Raw genomic sequence first — 20,666 nt, forward strand, 5'->3', positions numbered from 1 at the left:
CTCATCATCTGGTTCCCTGGGTCTCCCAGAGCCGTGCGGCGGGGTGGTGAGTGGCGTCCCCTGGGCCTCTGCTGACCCCACCCCTCCCAGCCCCCGGGCCCCTCTGTTGAGTGGGGCGTGCGAGGCTGGAGCGCAGGGGAACCACCCTTCCAGCCCACGCTCTCAGGTTCTGCTGAGAAGTCAAGGGGGGAAATTCGAGGTGGTTTGCTCCGCTCAGAGCAGCTGAGCGTCAAGGCTGGAACCCAGGACTGTCCAGCAGTCCCCGTGCCAAAGCCACCCACCAGCGGGGCGCCCCAGCCCTGTGGTGCCAGAACACAAGCAGCACAACTTCTCACCCTTTCGCGGCTGCTGACTCAGAGCAGCAGCAGCAGCAGCTGGAACCCCAAGGAAGGGAGACCACCCACGGAGCCCGCTGACTCCAGCTCTGAGGCTCGGCTCTCATTCAGCTCTGCACCATCCTCAGGTTCCTTCCGTCAGGACTGCTGTTGATTTTGAGATTTTTAGCCACACCGTTAGGATGGCGCCTCCTTCCTCAGGGACAGAGTCCCAGAACCTGCCGCCCTGCCGCCCGGCCAACATCCTTCTCAGTCCCAGGAGCAGCCACCTCTCAATCCCACAAAGAAAGGAGAGGCAGAGGAGTGAGTACATCATTGTTTAATAGAAACCACCCGCTGAATGCACAAGATTCTATGTAAAGCAAACTTTACTGTAAAAACGATTAAGAAGCCACACCCCCCACCAGAGGCAAGCGATTGCCCCTCGGTGAGTCACAGCAGAGCTCCGTCTGCAGGCGGGTCAGGGTCTCGGCAGATGCCTGCAGAACCCTGAGCTCTTCATTCCACAGGGTTTCAGCCAAAGAGAGCTGGGTCATCAGAGCAGTTTCTTTATCTTTCATGTGAGAAACCTGGAAGTCATTTTTAAAATTTTTAATCGTAATAAAATGTGCATAACATGTACCACTTTGAGTGTTTTTAAATGTGCAATGCAGTAGCATTACGTTCACAGTGTTACGTAATCACGACCAGAACAGTTCGATCGATCGCGGCAACTCCGCCAAGGTACACACTGCACTTGCTCCCGCTGCCCCGCCCCGCCCCGCCCCGCCCCGCCCCCTCGGCAGTCAGTCTCCCCGTAATGTAATTCCACTGTTATGAGATGCCTGTCCTAGGTATCTCATAACAGTGGAATTACACAATGTTTGTCTTTTTTGCATTCTGGTTTATTTCACTTAGCACAATGTTGTCTTCAAGGTTCATTAAAATGTTTTAAATCCTAGTAATGTTTTCATTCAAATGAGCTTTCTCATTTAATTATAACATTTACTAAATAAAAAGAAAAGGGAAAAAGTACTTAAAAATCAATTACCAAGAATTCATGCAATAATTTCACCTATTAAAAGGTTCAAGGACTCATGGACACAGACAATAATGTGGTGATTCCGGGGGGAAGAGGGTGTGGTGGAATAGGCTATAAGAGGGATAAATGGTAATGGAAAAAAAATACACTAAAAGTTCACTTTTAAAAAAAAAGAATGAAATTGCCAAGAAAAAAATAATAATAAAAGATTCAGACACAATGTTAACAATCAAAAAACAGATTACATTGACGTTCCTTGAAATAAAGCAATAAACAACGCCCTAAGGTGTACCACCGCATCTGACAAGTCCAAAACAAGAAACTTCTTCATCAAAAGCCTTCTTTAAGAAAAAGATGCAAAATTGCAAAAACATACCTTCTGCAGCATAGCATTGGCCTCCTCTATGAAATGATAGCATATTTTCTGGGCGATGTCCAGACTCGCCTTCTCATTTGTATCTGAAATTATTTCGCCAAGAAGTACTTTTTTCCAGCATGGGCTAGAACCAAAATGTTTAATAAGATCATTTCAACAGGGTCTCAAAAAATAGAGACGACTTTCACACGGCTGTCCTAGCCTCCGGGAACCGCCCCGCGCCCCGCCCCGTGCAGCCCCTGCGCGGCAGCGGAGGAGGTCTGCAAGGAGGAGGAGCGGCCAAGACTAAGAAGCAGGGGCCTGGCTCCCTTATGATCACGCCACCCTGGGTCTGGCAGGTCAGAGAGCACGGCCACGTCCACCGGCCACGGGAACAGAGCGGGAGACAGAACAGGAAGGTGAGTCCACAGCTGAAAGGACTAAGAAGCCAAAAGGCGGATTCTTCCTTCTCTTCAAGCGACAGGCTTTCCCAAAAGGGAACGCGTTTCACAAAGTGAGAAGCCCTGGGGGGGAAAGCAGGGTCTGCAGTGGCAGCCCCTCCCCGTGCAGGGCGTCCAGTGCGGCTGCACCAGACGTCTGTGGGAGCTGGGGCTGGGGGCAGGCAAGCGTGCGGTCCCTGTTGGCAAGAGGGAGCCGCAGCGGGATTCCGGGCCAGGAGGCGGCAGAGTCAGCCACGGGCGCGGGGCAGAGGCACAGGCGGAGGGAGGGTGGAGGGGCAGAGTGTGCACGTGCAGAACCGCAAGTGGAGGCGGCCTAGGAAGGGAAAGGCAAGGTGACCGAGGCAACATCCAAGTGCGAGTAAACAGAAGGTGCTCATAAATGCAGCACCCTGATAAGCCACACAGGAAGTAGTCTCGGATGATGGTTGAAACTTCAGGAATAGTGACTTCTCGGGAAGGAAAGGGAAGAATAACCACAGGCAGGCACAGTACTTCACACAAAACCATTGGCCAATTTAATCCTCAGTTACCTGCAGAGAAAGCGCCACTATCCCCATGTGAGACACAAAGAAACCGCGAATGGGAAAGGGGAAGCGCTCACCCCCGGTGGCAAGCTGACCCAAGGCAGAGCCTCAACACCCACAGCCAGACGGGGAGAAGCAGCGCCAAGGGAGGAAGGCAGCCTCAGCGCGGCCTCTGGAAACACCGTTGTGCTGAATCTGAGGCTGGCTTGCCCGGGAAGGACATGCACCTTTCTCCAAGAAGGCGTAAAAGAAGCTTACGCAGGAACACCCAAGGTAAAGCAAAAGTCAGGCGAATGCACGGGGAGAACAAGACAAAGGAAGGAGAGCAGGGAGATGAGATGCAGCCGGGAGAAGCCGCACTTCCGAGGGAGCGCCAACCTGGGAGTTTCCAGCCAATGGGGAAGCGGGACACCTGCAGACACAGGGGTCGGTGTCTGTAAGGCAGGGCCCCAGCCTCTGCTGAGGGTAAACACAGCCATTTCTGGGGCGGCAGGCCGGGGAGTGACTTTTCTCCCCAGGTCCCCACAGAAGAAGAGGGAGCGACGTCACAGCACAAGAGGCGTCCAGGATGAGCGCCCCCACCTACAGGCAGGGCGCTGAGGCCCTTTCGGCATCATCTCGGCCAGCCCTCCCCACCGCTGGGGACGCTGTGCTGTCTCCGGGGGGGCCCCCACCCGCGGTCTCCCTCCGAGCGCCCCCTCCTCCTGGGCTGCAGGGGCTCCGCCCAGCGCGCACGGCCACGGAGCGCCGCGCTGGGGAAGGACCAGGAGCCTGGCCAGGACCCGTGTCCGCACCAGGGGCGCCTCGACCTGCCCCCGCGATGAAAACATCAGGCCTCTCCTTGGCCAGGGGTCTGGAGCTGCCCCCAGGGCAGAACTGGGTCAGGAGCTCCGCTGGCTCCTGGGAAGAACCCACCACCTCCTCAGACCCCTCGGGACGGCAGCAGTGCCCACACGTCTGGCGGGTTTGCCCTGAACAAGGGGCTGCGGCTGCCAGGGGAAACTTCTGAGCAGAGACCAAAAGCTCTCCGGAACATGTGCTCTGATTAGGATGCCAAAACCAGAACTCCAGAAACGGTGAGAACTGCAAAGTGAGACCCCCACCCCACGGGCGAGCGACGCAGGGCAGGGAGGCAGCAGCCCCGACAGACAGGACAGCCGGCATCCCGGGCGGGAGCCGCGGCTCGGGCCGGCGCGCAGGACTTACAGCTCGCCAGCTCGCAGACACAACAGCTTAAGGGCTGTGAGTAACCTCCACGACGGGCCATCCCATCCGAACGTCAGATTCCTGAAGTAGAGGAACAAGGACAGGCCGTCAGCTCAGTGCTCCACGACACCGACACCACGGCAAATGGCTGAAGGCCGAACACTTTTCCCAAGCAGCCCCGAGACTGGTAACCCACGACCTGGGTCACAAAGACAAGGGAGAAAGGCAAGTCTGCCAGTGCTTCCGCACAACGCCCGAGTAACAGACAATTCTCTCGTGTTAAAAAAGTAAAAAGCTGCTTTCCAATGTATTTGGTAAGTGGCTGAGATGGGATGGGGGGGTCCTAGCAGGAAGGCTGGCACCACAGGTGACAGCAAGATACAAGAGAAGAATCTGGATGAGCCCGGGGGCCCCCTGGTGGCTGCCCCCACGCTGGAGGGCCTCACACTGTGGCCGGGCTGCCGTAGCTTAGGTCTGTCTACAGAAGCAGCCCTGAAAGGCAGCGCCTCGAGCCCTGCCCACGCTGGCTGCGTGAGGGCGCCAGCCGCCCCCGTTCCAGGAGCCTGTGCCACGCCAGCGGGGGCGCGGGGGCCAGCTCGCCTCCCCACCCACTAGAGACGCGCTCGCACGGGGCCGCCCGTCAATACATGCAGGGCTCAGTCATGGGACAAGAGTTCCATGTTCCAAGCTGGTATCTCACGTCCCTGAAAAAGTTTCTGGACAAGTATCTTCCACTCCCGTGTGCCCCACAACGTCCAGCACATGTCACTGCACGCAGGACGTGCTCAGTAAATACCTACCTGTCCGCTGGTGAGACAAAAGGTCACTTGCCCCTACAGAAACCCTAGCCCTCAATTTTTTCATCAAAATGTCCGGATGGAACAATTCTGAGAGAGAGAAAAAAACTTACTCTATAAAGTCATGGTCCTTTAAAATGGAAATCTTTTTGTTCATCTGTTTATCTGTTGCTGGAAGATATTTAACAAGCACATCTACATAAAAAAAAAAAATCAGCCTGAGATTTAGGGTGTAATTGAGACAAAAATATAACCTTTCCTTCTCAGCTTACTTTCCCTCCCACTGGCAATCAAAACATAATGTGAACTGTTTTACCTAAATCACACCAAAAGAAAAAATGTACTCAAGTCCAACTCAATGAGACCGTTGTCAGCTCTAGAAGAGCCACAAGAACTCCAAGGTGGAGGACCACACTCCACGCCGGCTCACGCGCCCACCGAGCAAGGCGACCAGCAGACCGGGCAGCAGAGGCGCCGGCAGGGCTGCCGGGAATGTGCCCGCCGCGAGGGCAGGCCCTGCACATTCGCCAGAGGACGGCCACAGGGCTGGGTCCCCAAACGCCAGAACTCACAGTGGCCAGCTGCCCGTGGTCACAGTCGTAAGCGACTGAAAGTGAATATGCAAAAACTGACAAAGCTCCTTGGGGTAATAGAATCAGGAGAGATTTTTCTACTTTTAAATGCTCTTTTAAGATTTGCTTTTAGTTTTTAAACGCAGTGACACTTAATACGTAAATGTTGTTCACAAGTCAGCACTTCAGGGCCATCGACAGTGCAGCCGTTCGATAACCCGAGTCCGGTCTCCAAGCTGGTTTCCTGAGACTCGCGCATGGCCCCGGTCTCGCTTTTCTATTTCACTTCCATAAACAGCTTAACCATCCTGCCTTTAGGATGGGGCAGTATGACCACCCAAGATTCCATTTCCACTAGAACTTGTAGTAAAACCACCTCAAATTATGCACTTGGTAACTCGGGCCATTCCTTCCTGCCTACAGAGCTGTTCTCTGCTGCTTCAAGAGAAGGGGGGACAAATCGGCCTTCTATGTGCTGCTTTTCATACCGTATTTAGCATTTTCACAGCATACATTTAATAGCTAAATTATTACCTTAAAACATAGCCATATGGCTCTGGCTAGTGTGGCTCAGGGACCGAGCATCGGCCTGTGAACTGAAAGGTCACCAGTTCAATGCCCAGCCCAGGCACATTCCTGGGTTGCGGGCCAGGTCCCCAGTTATAGGTGTGTGAGATACAGCTGATCAATGTCTCTCTCACACATTGATGTTTCTCTCTCTCTCTTTCACCCTTCCTTTCCCTCTCTCTAGAAGTAAATAAAATCTTAAGGAAAAAAATGTAAAGCTTTAAAAAAAACAGTCATACCAATGATGACAGCTTAGTTAATAGGTCACAAGCTCAGTTGGTTAGAGCATCGACCCGATACACCAAGGCTGTGGGTTTGATCCCAGGTCAGGGGACCAATAAAAGGGAAAGAGAAATCAGTATTTCATTGCGGCACTAAACCCCAAAACAAGGACTGTGTAATATATTTATCTCTGTGATTAACATAGTGATTTAGATATAATAGGTGCTTAATAAATAGCTATTATTTGTTGCTTTCTAATCCTTTTCTATCTTTAGTGACAGTGAAATGTCTCAGTACAAAAATTTCCTTTGCTTTCCATCTGCCAATATATTTATTTCCTTAGCATGTTTCCTTTTCTTCCACTCTACTCCCTGACCTAATGCAATAAAACCCTTCTTGGTTCGTCTTATCGTCAGTGTCGATATTGCACCGTCAACTCACAAAACTGCCGCAGAACCCATGTGACAGGATCAACCAGATCAACCAAAGTGCACTTTGTTGTCTGCACTTCATCACTGCAATTGCACAGGGAGTAGAGTAAGGCCAGCCCTACCTAGGAGAATATAAACAATAGGCATTTTAAAGTTTGCCCTTTTTATTAAAACTTAAAATAACCCATCCCCAGGTGGGGAAAAAGTTTCTATCATCTTAGTGATCAGAAAACCCTGACCTTGTGCGACGCGCACACAGGCGTGCGGGTTGCCAGGGGCGACGAAGCCGTACTCCAGGAACAGCCGCTGGTTGTCGTGGGGGCCGTAGCAGATGAGCACCTCCTCGTGCTGCCTCCAGCGTGAGCCTGTTCGGATCTCGTAACAGCGAGTTTCCTCATTAAATGCCGCTTTCACCTATAAAGAACCATCTGGGTCAAGAGCTTTATAAAGCAGAAAAGAAAACTAAAAAGACTGAGTCACTGCCCTGATTTAAGCCAGGTGTCCCCCCAGACACTCGCCCCTGACTCGGCCGACACTGGGAACAGCACCGGTCCCCACTGCAGCGCCCCGCCCCCCCAGCCCGCACTCGCCTCCACTCACCCCCTGGGGGGAAGCGGTCCTGCCCGGGGTGCTGGGGGTGGGCAACCACGAGCCACCTGCCAACGGCCGGCGCTGGTCGGCGGGCTCTGGGGAAGGCCGGGAGAGGCCACGCAGGCTGCTCTCAGGAGCAGCCGCCAGCAGGGGCCGCCGGAGGCAGGCCTTGGAGTAAAGGCGGGTCCCAGTTCCCTGGGTTCCCCTGAGGAGACATGACTGGCTTGTCTGAGTAATTCCGAGCGCTGGGTGGGAGGCCAGACCTCGTAGGCTGAGGGCCGGGTGGGGGCAGCTAGTCTGGCTGACAGCAACTAGCCAGGTGGGGGCGCTGCCCGGTGAGGGCAGAGGACTCGCCGTCAGGCCTCCGAGGCCCTGCGAGGCCCAGAGAATTTCAAGTCGTACAATAGGTAGCCTAGGAGCGTGGTCCTATTGGGTGGTCCTATTGGTTGATCCTGTCACACCAGGTTCTGCGGCAATTTTGTAAGTTGACAGGCCTGGAGGAAGAGAACAAGCAGCCTGACCACTCCCCCACCCCTCACCCCCAGCGAGGAGCAGGCACAGGTCCCAGCGCGGTGCGGGGGAGCCACAGGCCGAATTCCTACCTTGAGCACCTGCAACAGATCGGGGCTGTGGTGTGGTGCTCCAGGCCACAGGCCAGCTGCCACGCACTGCAGGCCGGGAGTCGGCCGTCCGAGGCCCATCCGGGGCCCTTGGACCACACGCCCACAGGCTGCATATAACAGGCCGGACCCCCACACTCAGCTCTAAAGTTACCGGTCTGGGGCAGAAATGCACTAACGGCCCCACAAAAATAAAGTCACACCCACAGCGACGGAGTCCCTGGGCCGGCCTCCCATGGTCCTACACGCCCCCGGCATCATTTCACCGACCTCCACCCCAGAAACACCCTCCTCGTCCGGCCCCCTTTGCTCACGGCTGTCAAAGACACAGCTTTCCACAGGAGTGACAGGCAGACGGGTAAGGGGACTGTCCTGGCCTTGGAAAGCACGCGGAGGGCCCCCCGCGCTCTACTCCAGCAGCCAAGGGCTAACAGGGTCACGGGTCAGCCCAGGCGGCGTGGGGCATGAAGGGAACAGCTGAAGGGTCCCGGCCAGTGTGCCGCCACGGGCACCCTGGGTGGGTGACGGGGAGCCGACGCAAGGCACCCTCTGGCCTCGCGCAGGCCCTTGCCCAGCAGGCCACGGCAGAACCCTGACCCCTGTGCCGGGGGAGGGCTGCGGTCGGGGGTCTGCGACTGTCTCCCACAGCGGGGTGCGTTCATTTCCCAGACCCCTTTTCTGCACAAACACTTATCCACTCAATAAAGGCTTGGGGAGAGCCTACGACAGGCTGGCCCGAGCTGAGCCCTGAGGCCACACAGAGGAACGGGGCGAAGTCCCCGGCCTCCATGACTGCCGAGCTCAGGGGGGTGAGAAGTGAGCTCATCAGTGATCACAGCGAAGTTCAAGGCCACAGCGACACCCAGGGTAAAAGGGAATGGGCCGGGCGAGCAGGCCAGACTGCAGCGCCAGCTCCTGGAGGGCGGAAGGGGGACTGCGCTCCACAGGAGGGGCTGGGACGGGCGCCTGGTTAGGGCCGCCCTGTGGGTACAGCGCCGGCTGCCAGCCCGGAGAGCAGGGGGACCGGGCAAAGGACCGGGAAGCCAGGAGGGAAGGCGGGCCTGGGGGCAAAGGCAGGCGCATACCTGACGGCAGGCAGGGCCGCCTAAAGCCAGCTGCACCCTTCCCTGTGGTCACCTGCATTCTAGGTCCCAGGTTCTATATGTCAGAGTCCTCCTATCGCAGCAGAACGTGTGGGCCCCAGTCAAGGTCTCACCTGGACGGTGGGGCTGTGATTCAGCAGATCCAGGTATGGGGCCAGGGCACAGGTGTCTGGCTCCGCGGAAAAGCACGGCCTCCGCCCACGCTCCAGGTACACAGCCCTGGTGTTGACGGTGCCCCAGGCCCATAGGAAGGCGCTGTAGCTGAAGATGCTCTCCACGGGCACAGGGAACAGCGGCTGCAGGGAGGAGAAGAAGGCTCTGGAGGACGCAAACAACTCCTGCACATGCGCTCTCTGCTCCCTGGCCTTCGCCTTCAGAGGTCCTGGGAGAAGATCCACCACTTCCGGCTCCAAGCAAACGGGGCAGGTGTAGGCCTTCGGTAGAATCTCCAGGTAAGGCTTCCAGGGAGACCGATCCCCAGCATGCCTTTCTGCAACTAAGAAGGTGCACAGAGCCAGCAGAGGAGATGGAGGAGGCTGCCACCTTTCAAAATCGAAAGCCAGATTGAAGCAGTTACTCTACTGGAAGACACCGACCTCCTGGGGCGTGTTTGGCGCCCATAGGGCCAGGCCACAGCCACCCCTCGCCCTGCTTCCGTCCTGCCCCCGCGGGCGGGCCTTCCTTCCTCCAAGGGTCCTCTCCGGAGAGCACCCCAACCCAAGTCCTCCGAGCAAGTCACGTCGACACAAGGGTGGACTCACTAACCCGAGTCCCAGCTTGTTTGCAAGGGATTGCTTTTTGCAAAACATCTCTTTGCCCCCAGCTTGGTTCTCTGGTTTTAAAGCTTTTGGAGAAAGTCACTTGTTTCATTTGGATAATGACATAAAACTTGATGGAAGAAAAAACTGATGGAAAGACTCTAGACTTGCCTCATCCACTGGGTACCTGCAGCTATTTCAATTTTAATCCTAAAGTTACCATCTCTATTGCAAATTATACACTGCAGTGTTTTCATCTCTTCCCAATAAAAAGATCTCATGCCGCAAGAGTGTATTTAGAAAGTTTACATTAATCCTTCAAAGTCCAGATTCCTATATTACCATAGAGTCTACTCAAAATTTCAGAATGATACAGAAAATATTAATACTAGGAGCATCCTTGCCTCTACTCAGGCCAAAGATGATGCGGCGGGCCTCCTCCAAGGCAAAGTGGGGTGGGGGTAGGAGGACAGGTCCAGAGCTTAGCCTGGGTTAAGAAACAATACAATCTTTCAACCCTCATGACTTAGAAACCCGCCTGCTGGGGATCTCACGCACGCCGTCCTCAGAGAGTCCCCCAAACAAAGGCCCACTACAGCAAGTGCCAGAAAATGGTTCTCCACGCCAGTACTGGCCTCCTCTCTTCTAGGCTAAGTAAAACTAACTCTTTCACGATGTCAACAGCGCTTCAGAGTTGAAAGAGAACTCAAGCAAATACCATAGGGTAAAAATAAGAGTGATTAATATTTGTCAAGCTCTACTGTGATGGAGAACAGGCTCCTATGAGTCGAGGCCTCAGGGAGATTTACCTCCATTGCCCCATTTAATCTTTACTTTCTGTAAGTGACAGGTCAGGATGCAAACCCACCTCCCATGCAGCCTGTTAGAAAGCGTTCAAATGCAGTTTACAGTGAGCTAAGACAAAGCCTCAGCGGACAGAGTGGACCTTCCGCATCACTGCAGGTATCCGCTGTGCAGAGGAGCTGGGTCCTGTGAGCTCTGCCTTAGGTGACAGATCTGCCAACGCCATGGACTTGAAGGGAGAAGCAAGGGCACCAGGTAAGCATGGGTGTGGTCACTTACTTAGCGACGTATGGCCCTAAGTAGCTCCTAATCACTGTGTCCGTGGTGAGCAGGCAACTCTCAGGCAACGACACAATCACCTGTCCCTCCTTACCAAAAGAGAAAGTCAAGTTTAGCACGCCCGAGCTCTGGGGTTGGCCTGTGAGTGCGCATCTTGTCAAGGCCTCTTTCTACCATCCTCGCCCACGGGCCCAGAACCACCCACCCTCAGACCACCACGGGGCCCCCCAACGGACTGACCCCCACGCCCCTGAGCCAGCGGGCAGAGGCAAGGCGGCTCCCACGCAGGCCTTGCGACCCCGACGGGAATGAAAGTTCAACAGTGGGACTGACAGCCACCACTAGCCAACCTTTCACCAGAAGGGAATGTGGAAGCACCGGGCAACTCAAACCAAATTGTTCCTTCACCTTCTCAGGACCGGAAATCACGCTACCTTCAGGAAAGACAGGAGCCACGCAAACCCCCCACCCCCCACCCCTTGCAGCTCCTGTCTCCAGTGAGTACGCCCGGCCACGGCCTCCCCTCCACGTTGCCAGTGCCCCAGCTAAGGACAGGACCTCATCTTACTGCCTGCAAAAGTATAGCATTTCAGTTCCCCCCACGGAGACAGAAACAGGAAGAAAGATTAAGATGCCTGGTAACCCACACCAGGAACAAAGCACTCAGAAGCCAGGTGTAAGATCTTGCTTTCGTTATAGCTGGCACCAAAGTTAAAAATTTCAGCCAAAAATCATCTGGGTTCCATTTCTGTAAATCGAGGTGAAGCTGGATGACCACTGCCGTCCCTGTACCAATAGCCATGACTCTCTGATTTTTTAAGATTTTATTTGTTTACTTTTAGAGAGAGGGAAAGAGAGGGAGAGAAACATCCATGTGCAAGAGAGCCATCAATCAGTTGCCTCTCGCATGCCCCCAGCTGGGGACCTGGCCCACAACCCAGGCGTGTGCCCTGACTGGGAATCGAACCAGCGACCCTTCAATCCGCCCGCTGGTGCTCCGTCCACTGAGCCACGCCAGCCAGGGCGACTTTCTGATTTTTAAGAACCACTTGCTAAAATGTTCTATATCCTGACTGGGGTAAATATCATCATCATCAAAACTCATAAAACTAGATACTAAAATTTGGTGTATTTTACTATGTGTGAAATATATCTCAATTTCCAAAAAGTCTAATGAAAAAGTCGTATTTAAAAGTACATGTAGAGAAGCTGTCAATTATCATTTCATGATCTAAACAAAAATAACTTACAGTTACTGCTGGATACATGAGAGGTATGTTTCCCCTCCCCACATTCCACTGCAGAATGAATTACACCTCCACTCAAAAAACAGAAATATTACACAACAATGTGAACATTCTTAATAAGCTGCATACTGAAAATGGTTAAGATGATAAATTTTATGTTTTGTATATTTTGTCACAATTAAAAATTGTAAAATAATTAAAAATTTAAAATAGCATAGTAGAATTACAACATTTAGTTACCATTCTTGACAATAAACACATGTACATGGCTGGGTTTTATATACATTAAGAAACTAAAGCCCTGGCTGGTGTGGCTCAGTGGACTGAGCGCCAGCCTGTGAACCAAAGGGTCGCTGGTTCAATTCCCAGTCAGGGCACAGGCCTGGGTTGCGGGCCCAGTTCTCGGTGCGGGGTGTGCGAGAGGCAGCCACACATGGGTGTTTCTCTCCCTTTCTTTCTTCCTCCCTTCTCCTCTGTCTAAAAATAAATAAATAAAATATTTTAAAAAATAAAAAAAATTAAAATTAAATAATTTAAATAAAAATAATGAAAAATAAATTAAGGAATTAACATGCAGCTTTACAGAGAAGTATGTGAGAGGAGTCCTCTATCTAGCTCAGGAAGAGCTACACAGGCCTTGGCTCTCCCCCCTACAGCCCCCTACCCCCCAGGGTCGCCCAGCTCCTCGCTGTCCAGGGGAGGAAACAGACGCCAAGGGGGTGAGGAGCGAGCGCAGCACCTGGGGACCGGCTCGGAGCCCCCTCCTCCCCCACTCGCTCGCTCTACCCCCTCTACTGTGCAGGGTCCCTCCGAGGAGCACAGCCCTGCCCCGGTTGAAAGTACGACCCGACCTGTGAACGTGCCGTGGCAGAGACTGCTGGTTGCCGACGCCAACAAGCCTCTCTCCCGCCTCACTGAGGTATTTTTCACTCACCTGGGCACTGGCAGGCGCGACAGAGCTGGGATTTCCTTGGGGGAGGACAGCTGCCTGCCCTTCCTCGCCCCCTTGCTCGGCCCTGCTGCCCGGGCGCCGGGCACCCCAGGCCGGACCAGAGGATGCGGGGCCCCGCTACGGCCGCGCGCAGAGAGCGACAGAGAGCCCGGGCGCGTGGCCGCGGGTCGCCACCCCAGCCAGGGCTGCCTGCCCAGGCCTGCTCACCTGCGCGCAGAGTAAACTTCTCTGTTTACACGCTGTTACCTTGCATTTGTCTCTTGTATGAAGCAAACTAGGTTCTAACTGACAGAATTATATTAAAACATACCTATTAGGTAAAAAAATGCCTGTATGTCTGGAATATTTTTAATGCACTTGATTTAAACCACAAGAACAAAGCAGCAAAATCTACACTGGGTTCCGAGGAGAAGAGAAAAATTCTCACCTGCAGGGGCGTTTTGCTCATCAGCCCTCTTCCCGTATCTGGGAACACAAAGACAGAGAGCGGGTGAGCCACACGGCAGCTCCCAGGGCTCACAGGGGCCCTGGGAACAAAGACGTGGATGAACTTCACGGTTACACAGCGCTGAGGCTGGGCATCTCGTGTCCTCTGACCCCCCGGCCCCAGAGGCGACCCCGGAGAGCGTCCTGCCCTCCCTTCAGGTGCGTAGCCCTCAGCGGGCGAAGCAAGCTTCAGAGCGGAGACCTAGAGACGATGACTTCCTCCAGGTTTGCTGCTGGGCCGCTGACAGGCGCCTGCGAGCGGACCCCGCTCCCCCGGGGCCCACCAGCCTGGGGGCGGGGCGCCGCTCCTCACGCCCGCCCGGCCTCAGAGGCCGCAGGCCCCTTCTCCCAGGCCCCGCTTTCCCCGTAATGACTTGAGACCCCTTTGACTGACTGACCGGTAACACCCAGTCAGGCCCCTCAAAGCCTGTGGACTGCACCCTTCCCTCCTTGACCAGGCGCCCCGTTAGACTGGGTGCGCTCCTTCCCTGGGCGAGCTGGGGGGGTGGGCCCAGCGCCAGTGGCTCCCTGCAAGCCACGGCCGTCGCCAGAGCCATGACGGCTACAGGGCCTTCCACCTCCACCACCCAGAAGGTGAGCCCTGCCTGCCGACGGCTCCCCTGCTGCAAGTCAGGGGCGGCTTCTCTGGCAGGCACACGCTTGCCATGACCAGTGACTACTGCACGGGTCCAGAGTGCTCCTCTCTTCAAATTCATAGCTCTGGATGTTTTCTCTCAGCCAGGAGGGGACATAAATCGGCAGAGGTCAGCCTGCAGAACGAATGGGAGTTCCTGGTTCATGGGGGCAACCCCTGCCTCTCGTCCTCAGTCAGGGATCTGGCAGCTCTGATTTGCTGAGTCCTGGCTCATCCCCCCACCCTGAAGCAGCCCACCTACTCAGACACATGGTTTCAGCTTTAAAAATTTCTTCTGTGTGTCCCCTGGGGGAGGTGCTCATCCCTGTGGGCCAGAGCCCTTGCTGGGATCAATAACTAAGAAAACGACCCCCGTCCCCCCGCCCCCGGGAGCATCCTTAAAAGACTTATATGACAACATAAGTGGAAATGTATCGCCAAACATATACAGAGGTGGACAAAAGTAGAGTTACGTTTGTAATACACATCGACAATACAATAATCAGTAAGTAATAAGTATGAAGTGTGTGTTTTATGTACTCACGGCTGTAAACCTGTGTTTCCCACCCTGGATATGAACAGAACCTGGCCCGTGGGATAAATCTGGAAGACACTTCACTTGTGTTTCTACAATACAGTGTTTGAGGTCAGAAAAGAGATCACAATAAAACCTGCGCTCACTAAGGCAAGGTAGGGGGCGGCCACTCGGACCTCATCAAAGTAACGCTTGTCACAGTCTCCCACCGCCTCACAGTTCGCGCTGCCGCAAACCCGCCGGGGGCCTGCCTGCCTGCCGCCACCGGCGCCTGGGTGGTGAAGGGGACGCCGGGGTCAGCCCCGCAGCATAAAGCAGGTGGGAGACTGAAGGCTGAGTCCTGCTTGCGTCTCAGGATCCTCGCCTTGCCGCACCACAAACTAAGAATTAATTCCCCCCAATTCTGCAGATTTTGACAGAGTGCCATAACTGTTTCTTTCCACCATGCGCTGACGAAGAGCTGAAGGTGCATGAAGGACCTGGAGAAGGCGTTAAGAGACTGAAAGTCTGTGTCCCCCTTCCCCTCTGAACTCACATGGTGAACCCTAAGGTCACAGGACGCAGTCCTCGTAAATGGGCTTCTAAAAAGTGCCTTATAAAAACAGCCAGAGAGCGTCACCTGTGCTCCGCCCGCGGGAAGAGACAAGGAAAGGGTGGCCATTCGCAAACCAGGAATCAGCCTCACCAGACCCTGAATCTGCCTGCGCCACGATCCTGCGCTTCCCAGCCTCCAGAACCCTGAGAACCACGCTGCTGTTTAAGCCCCCCGCCTACGGTGGTTCGCTCAAGCTAGCCCGAGCCGACCAAGACAGAAGGTTCCTTGCACACAAAAACTGTAAGCTGTGGGCTCTGCTCACAGCCAAACCATTTTGCTTTAGCCCCTCCATGACTATGCATCTGCGGTGGGGAGGCCCCGAGAAACTTTTTCCTACTTTTAGAAACAGTAACTCTTCACTGCTCCCAATTAAAAACAGATTACTTATTTTTAGGCATTCCATTTAAACTGTATGTCAATTCCTGCTTGATAATTTTAAATCTATCCTTCTTAAGGCAAACTGGGTGCCCCTTGACACACCAAAATAGGAATGTTCTGTCACAGACCGACAAATATGATTCACCATCATCAAGAGAGGCCCAACAGAAACCGGCTCAAACAAGTATTTTAGCCCAAAGTCATCGTGTATGACTGACGCACAGGAGCCACTTCCAGCGCATCACCCAATTCAGCGAGGGGCCCACGTGGCAGATCGTTTACCTTAGGTGATGTATAAGGACGTGAATTTACTCACTGAAATAACCTAGCGGGTATTGGAATAATCATTTCGGTGGCTAAGGAGAGCGTTCGGAAGCACAGGATTTGAAAGTCTTGAATGTGCTGTCGGGTCACGCACCTGCCCCGACCTGTGGCGCGGACTCCGCCACAGCGGACCCACGGCCTTCAGAAGAGCATCGCGGTCCTCCCCCTGCATGGCCACCCCAAGCCCACTTGTGGGCAGAGCTGGGCAGCCCCGCGCACAGGCGCACAGCCACGCGAGCGGCCCGACTTCTGTAAGAGAATATTCCAGAAGAGAATGCTAATCCAGAGTCCGTGACAAGCTGCTCAGTTTCCGGAAAAGAATATTAATTCCACTTCCACCACCAGCTGCTCAAATCCAGAAGAGAAGAGTAATCCCCTCTACTCAGGCAGGGGACTGCGAAGCCTCAGCCAGAGGGCCCCTCCCCCAGCACCTGGGCAGCGGCCAGCCTCCCGGGGCCCCTGTCTCAAGTCCCGCGCCGGAGAACGGCATTCAGTCGGCGTTTGGAACCTCCCCTGCTCAGAAAACAACTTTGACCCCCCCTGAGCTAGGGGACAATCCCGCCAGCCTGCACAGTTTGAAAGGTCCGCGACACACTGTAAGTGAGCCGACAAGGACGCCAGTCCCCCAGTGAGGACGTTTCCCTCGAGCCTAAGCTCCAGGAACACCTGCACTTCCGCAGGGTAAGCAACCGAGGTTCACAGACACTAAGATTCAGGCCACTGCCCCGTGATGTGTCTAGGCTGCTGGAAAGGTGCGTCAAATCTGCGGCGCACCTCTGACAGGTGCGCAAGATTTTACAGTTGTGGCCTTTATGCATTAGCTTTATCCCTGCCTGCATCTCAGTTTTCTGTTTTCGTTTCCCTTCTTTACCTTTGCATTTTATTTCACCACTTTGGAATTCTTTCCCACAAGCCACTGTATTTTTAGAACAAGGAAAAGTATGTTAATCCACCTCCACAAATATCATAGCTACAAGGCAGGAGGCTTGACACATAATACAGGACGCGCCCCCGGAGAGAACACAGCCACCTGCAAGGCTCGCCCGTGCTTTTCTGCCACCTGTGCTCACAGGTCGCATGTGACAAAGGTCATGAGAACTAAAGGTCAGACTTACCTGGAAAACAAGCAGGTACTAAGTTTGTATCTTCAAACTTCCTATCTTTCAGCCACTTCTTGAGCGCTATAAATTCAGGCTTGTAGCTCTCATTCACTAACCAATGAGAAGAAAAAATCGTGATTAAAATCATTATTTAATCAGATCGCCATGAAAAAGAAAATCTCCAATGAACTGTCTCAGCGTTATCATAAAAGGGAGTAAGTTTTAAAATGTACAAACAATGTAAACTAAAAAGAAAAACCACATGATCATCTCAAAGAGGCAGGGAAAGCAACTGGTAAAATCTAACATTGTAATACCGTAACTTCTAGTTAGCCACGCACTTTCACAAACAGTAGGTCATTCAAACTGGGCTATGCTGAGTTCAAAATGAGGAAGCTATATACAAACATTGATACCTTGCTGGTAATTAGAGGTCAGGAGAGAGGTTAGGACTAAAAACAGACACTAGGAAGTCATCTCCAGGGAAGATACAGTTGAAGGAATGATAAATATATTTGTTCCCACAAGGGTTAGAAAGAACACAATGGTGCATTTACAAAGAGTACTCGCTGAGAAATACCCTCTGTGAACAGTGCCCATGTGTCCTTGAAGAAAGCTATGTGCATCTAATACCAAGTAACGAAAAAGCCCTTTTTTCAACACTGACCCCAAAAAAATCAAAACTGTACCTCCTCTTGATCCAGAACTTCTCAAGAGTTTTCGTCTTCTGATCCGGCTTGTTCTTCCTCTTCCCTTCTTCATACTGAAATCACAGTTTCTGTTTAGGTGCTCAATCTAAAATAAAAAGCATTTCCTTTGCCTTTTCTCCCAGCGTATCATAATCATTGTTCTTGGTACCTATAAAGATATAAATAGACGTTTTCCTTGGTAAACCATTTCTCTGAAGTGTTTTTGTATACAGGACCTTTATATTGAGAGCTAAATCATGATCGCTTGTGCAGGAATGGAATGCCCATTTTATGGGACACTCTACAACATCTTGAGGTCCCACTAAAACCTGAATCCTTATAACTGATTTGCTAATCATATGCTTTGGTGACTTACACATCTCCCTTTTAACCGACATTTACTAAGCACCAACCTAACTATACTTCTGAATAAACAGAAGTCATGAAGCCCCCACCAGCCAGGAAGTCTTGGAGAGGAAGAAACAAAAACAAACAAAACATGATCCTGAAGTAAATGTAATTAAATGGGATTTGCAATAGATCAGGAAGAGAATGAGAGCCAAGAAAGCAGACAAAACAAAGACATAAACATAAAATCTAAAATGACTACTAGAGTTTCCATGTTACTTCCTTAGAAACATAAAGTCCATTAAAAACAACCGCAGGAGTATTATGGAGCCGTTAACAGGGAGAAAATACATGCTAAGAGGTAAAAATGTCCAAGATATATTAAGTGGAAAAAAAAACGAAGTTGCAGAACATTACAAATTCAATGATCCCTTCTAGGTTTGCTTTTGAGCACATTATGTATGTTTATAAAACCAGAGGATTTAAGAAAAGATATTCAAAGATGTGCAAGGGGAGAGCGCTTTTACTATTCATTTTGTTTCCTCCTATTTTGTGATTTATATGAGTACATAAGTAACATACCATGAATATAATTCCTGTTTATGTACGTGCACCTGAACCACACAACTGTTTTTTTCAAATCCACTACCATGCCAGAGAGAAATGAGTAACAAGACAAGAGCTCCGGGCACTATTAACATCTCACTTTAGCCCTGGAAGGGTCACTGTTTCATCTTCCAAAAGGTGGCGAGCGGGCTCCCAGGGTCAGCCCGGCTGGGCCTCCCTACCCCCTCCCCGTGCTCGTCCGCTCTGGTGCCCAGCGCTGTGCCCGCACGCTGACCCCCGGCCAGCTGCGCGCGGGTCCCCGGTCCGGCGATCGAGCGCTACACGTGCAGCCAAGGTGACAGCCCGACCAACGGCACCGTCCTTCCTAGTCCGACCAGCACGTGAGCTGCCAGCAGGTCGCACCCCTACCCCACCCCCAACGCCTCCACGGCGGCTTCCTGCACCAACATTCGCCAAATGAACGATTTCCAGGCCTGACGGAAGTATGCGATACAAACTTAGTTCTCCTTCTTCCACCAAAAATTTTAAATGCAAGAAAAGCTCCAGCGGGCGCCTGCTCCCGTTACCCGGGCAACAGGAAGCCCCGGCGCGGCAGTGCTTCCGGCTCACCTCCGCGACGCGCGCCGGCTTCAGCATGGCGGCGGGGACAGCGGGCCCAAGGCAGGGGACAGCGGGAACAGCACCCCAAATGATGGCGAGTTAAAGAAACGGGCCGCAACAGCAGATGGAGAGGCTGGGAGCCGTCAGGACTGCCGGAGTCTTCTCTGACCGAAACCAAGTCCTCGGTTGCTGGCAGGAGTCGTCTCTTCGGCACGGGCTGCCGCCTGGCGCATGCGCAGTGAGTTCCGGATGCGCCAAAGACGTCCAAGCCAGCCGCGAAGGAGATACCCGGCCCGCCGACGAGGGGATGCTGCACTGTCAGGGGCCGGCCTGCGGAGTCATCCTCTGCGTACTAAAGGGGAGGAACCTCGCAGGCGCGCATCCCAGGCCGGACCCTGGGGCAGGCACCCACCCTTTGGTCCGCGGACCTCCGCCTAGGCCCGGAACCCTAGAGCCCTGGCAGCCGTACTTCCTGGCCCACCCCGACTTCCCCGCCAGCCTAGGCCCGACTCTTTGCTTGCGAGCCCCGCCTCACCGGCCTAGTCGTCCCAGGGTTAGCCTTGCGAGAGAATTCCCTGTCATTCAGGCAAATAGTTCTCCGTGCGAGATGGAGCTCAATTTCTGCGCCACCCACCCCACCTTGATTATAAGATATGCATAGAACTTGCTTCCAAAGAGTACAGTGCGATATGGAAACTGGGGGAAAGTGCCCTGTCCGGGTGGCTCACTTGGTTGGAGCGTCCTCCCCTACACCAGAAGGTTGGAGGAACCGGGTCAGGGCGCCCACCTAGTTTGCGGGTTCGATTTCCGGTCGAGGCTCTATGGCAGGCAGCCGATAGGTTTCTCTCAATCATGTCTCCCTCAACCCCTTGCTTTCGCTCTAAAATCAATAAACATATCCTCGGGTGAAGATTTTTTAAAAAGGAGAGAGTGAGGAAATGTAACCTTACAGTGGAGAAACCTGGCGAGCAAGGCGGCGGCCAGGTGATGAGGGTTAACTTCCTCAGTGAAATAAGTTGATAGGATGCCCGGGATGTAGGGAGGGGCTCTATTTCTGTGGTGGTCCTTTCCAAAACCTCATAACCCCAATTCTTCCTTGAGAAAAACATCAAACAAACCCATAAACACCTGATCACTACTAAAATCTGTCAAAGGTTGTGGAACACAAGTAAACTCTGTCATAAACCAAAGGAAACTAAGGAGAAAGACGGTTAACTGTAATGTGAAATTCTGCAGGGAATTTCGAATAGAAAAAGGATATTGGGGAAAACTAGTAAAATTGAAATAAAACATGAAGCTTAGTTATTACTACTGTTCCAATGATAGTTTCTTAGTTGTGACAAATGAACCACCACAGTGAGATGGTTAATAATAGGGAAATTTGATCAGGGGTATATTGGAATTCTCTGTACTACATTTGCAACTCTTCAACAAATCTATTCTAAAATTTGAAATGTATTGAAAAGAAAGGGGGGGTGGTTAGAAATAGATTATTCCAGACGTGGACCCAAGAGTCAGTGATGTCATCCCAGATCAAAGTTCTTTCTAATTTTTCACACAGCACC

General features: G+C 52.8%; 1 protein-coding gene across 3 annotated transcripts; it reads right to left on the reverse strand.

The window, feature by feature from the left end:
* Window positions 1–644: 644 nt before the first annotated feature.
* On the reverse strand, window positions 645–19,304 carry SETD4 (SET domain containing 4). Of its 3 annotated transcripts, none has more exons than XM_054576066.1 (11): window positions 19,111–19,304; window positions 17,587–17,755; window positions 16,913–17,008; window positions 13,273–13,310; window positions 10,647–10,735; window positions 8,919–9,348; window positions 6,731–6,905; window positions 4,813–4,894; window positions 3,903–3,983; window positions 1,733–1,856; window positions 645–904 (listed from the first exon to the last, which is right to left on the reverse strand). In XM_054576066.1, the coding sequence occupies exons 2-11, from the start codon at window positions 17,657–17,659 to the stop codon at window positions 719–721; spliced, it is 1,374 nt and encodes a 457-aa protein (XP_054432041.1). In that variant the 5' UTR covers window positions 17,660–17,755; window positions 19,111–19,304; the 3' UTR covers window positions 645–718. The 3 variants fall into 3 exon arrangements, 2 of the variants coding, with proteins under 2 accessions (XP_054432041.1, XP_054432050.1); XM_054576075.1 differs by lacking the exon at window positions 19,111–19,304 and adding an exon at window positions 18,849–18,896; XR_008529358.1 differs by lacking the exons at window positions 645–904; window positions 4,813–4,894 and having other exon boundaries at window positions 1,830–1,856.
* Between the last annotated feature and the right edge of the window lie 1,362 nt (window positions 19,305–20,666).

This window comes from Pteronotus mesoamericanus, unplaced genomic scaffold (genome assembly GCF_021234165.1).
Source record: "Pteronotus mesoamericanus isolate MK-2021 breed Mesoamerican mustached bat unplaced genomic scaffold, CSHL_Meso_final contig_116, whole genome shotgun sequence".
Classification (NCBI taxonomy): domain Eukaryota; kingdom Metazoa; phylum Chordata; class Mammalia; order Chiroptera; family Mormoopidae; genus Pteronotus; species Pteronotus mesoamericanus.

Coding starts and splice junctions, on each gene's coding strand:
- SETD4 (XM_054576066.1), bottom strand. CDS start 17,659: ATGAAGAAGGGAAGAGGAAGAACAAGCCGGATCAGAAGACGAAAACTC. Junction 4,895..6,730: donor CTGTGTGCGCGTCGCACAAG/GTCAGGGTTTTC, acceptor TTTTTTATGTAG/ATGTGCTTGTTAAATATCTT. Junction 905..1,732: donor CCAATGCTATGCTGCAGAAG/GTATGTTTTTGC, acceptor AATGACTTCCAG/GTTTCTCACATGAAAGATAA.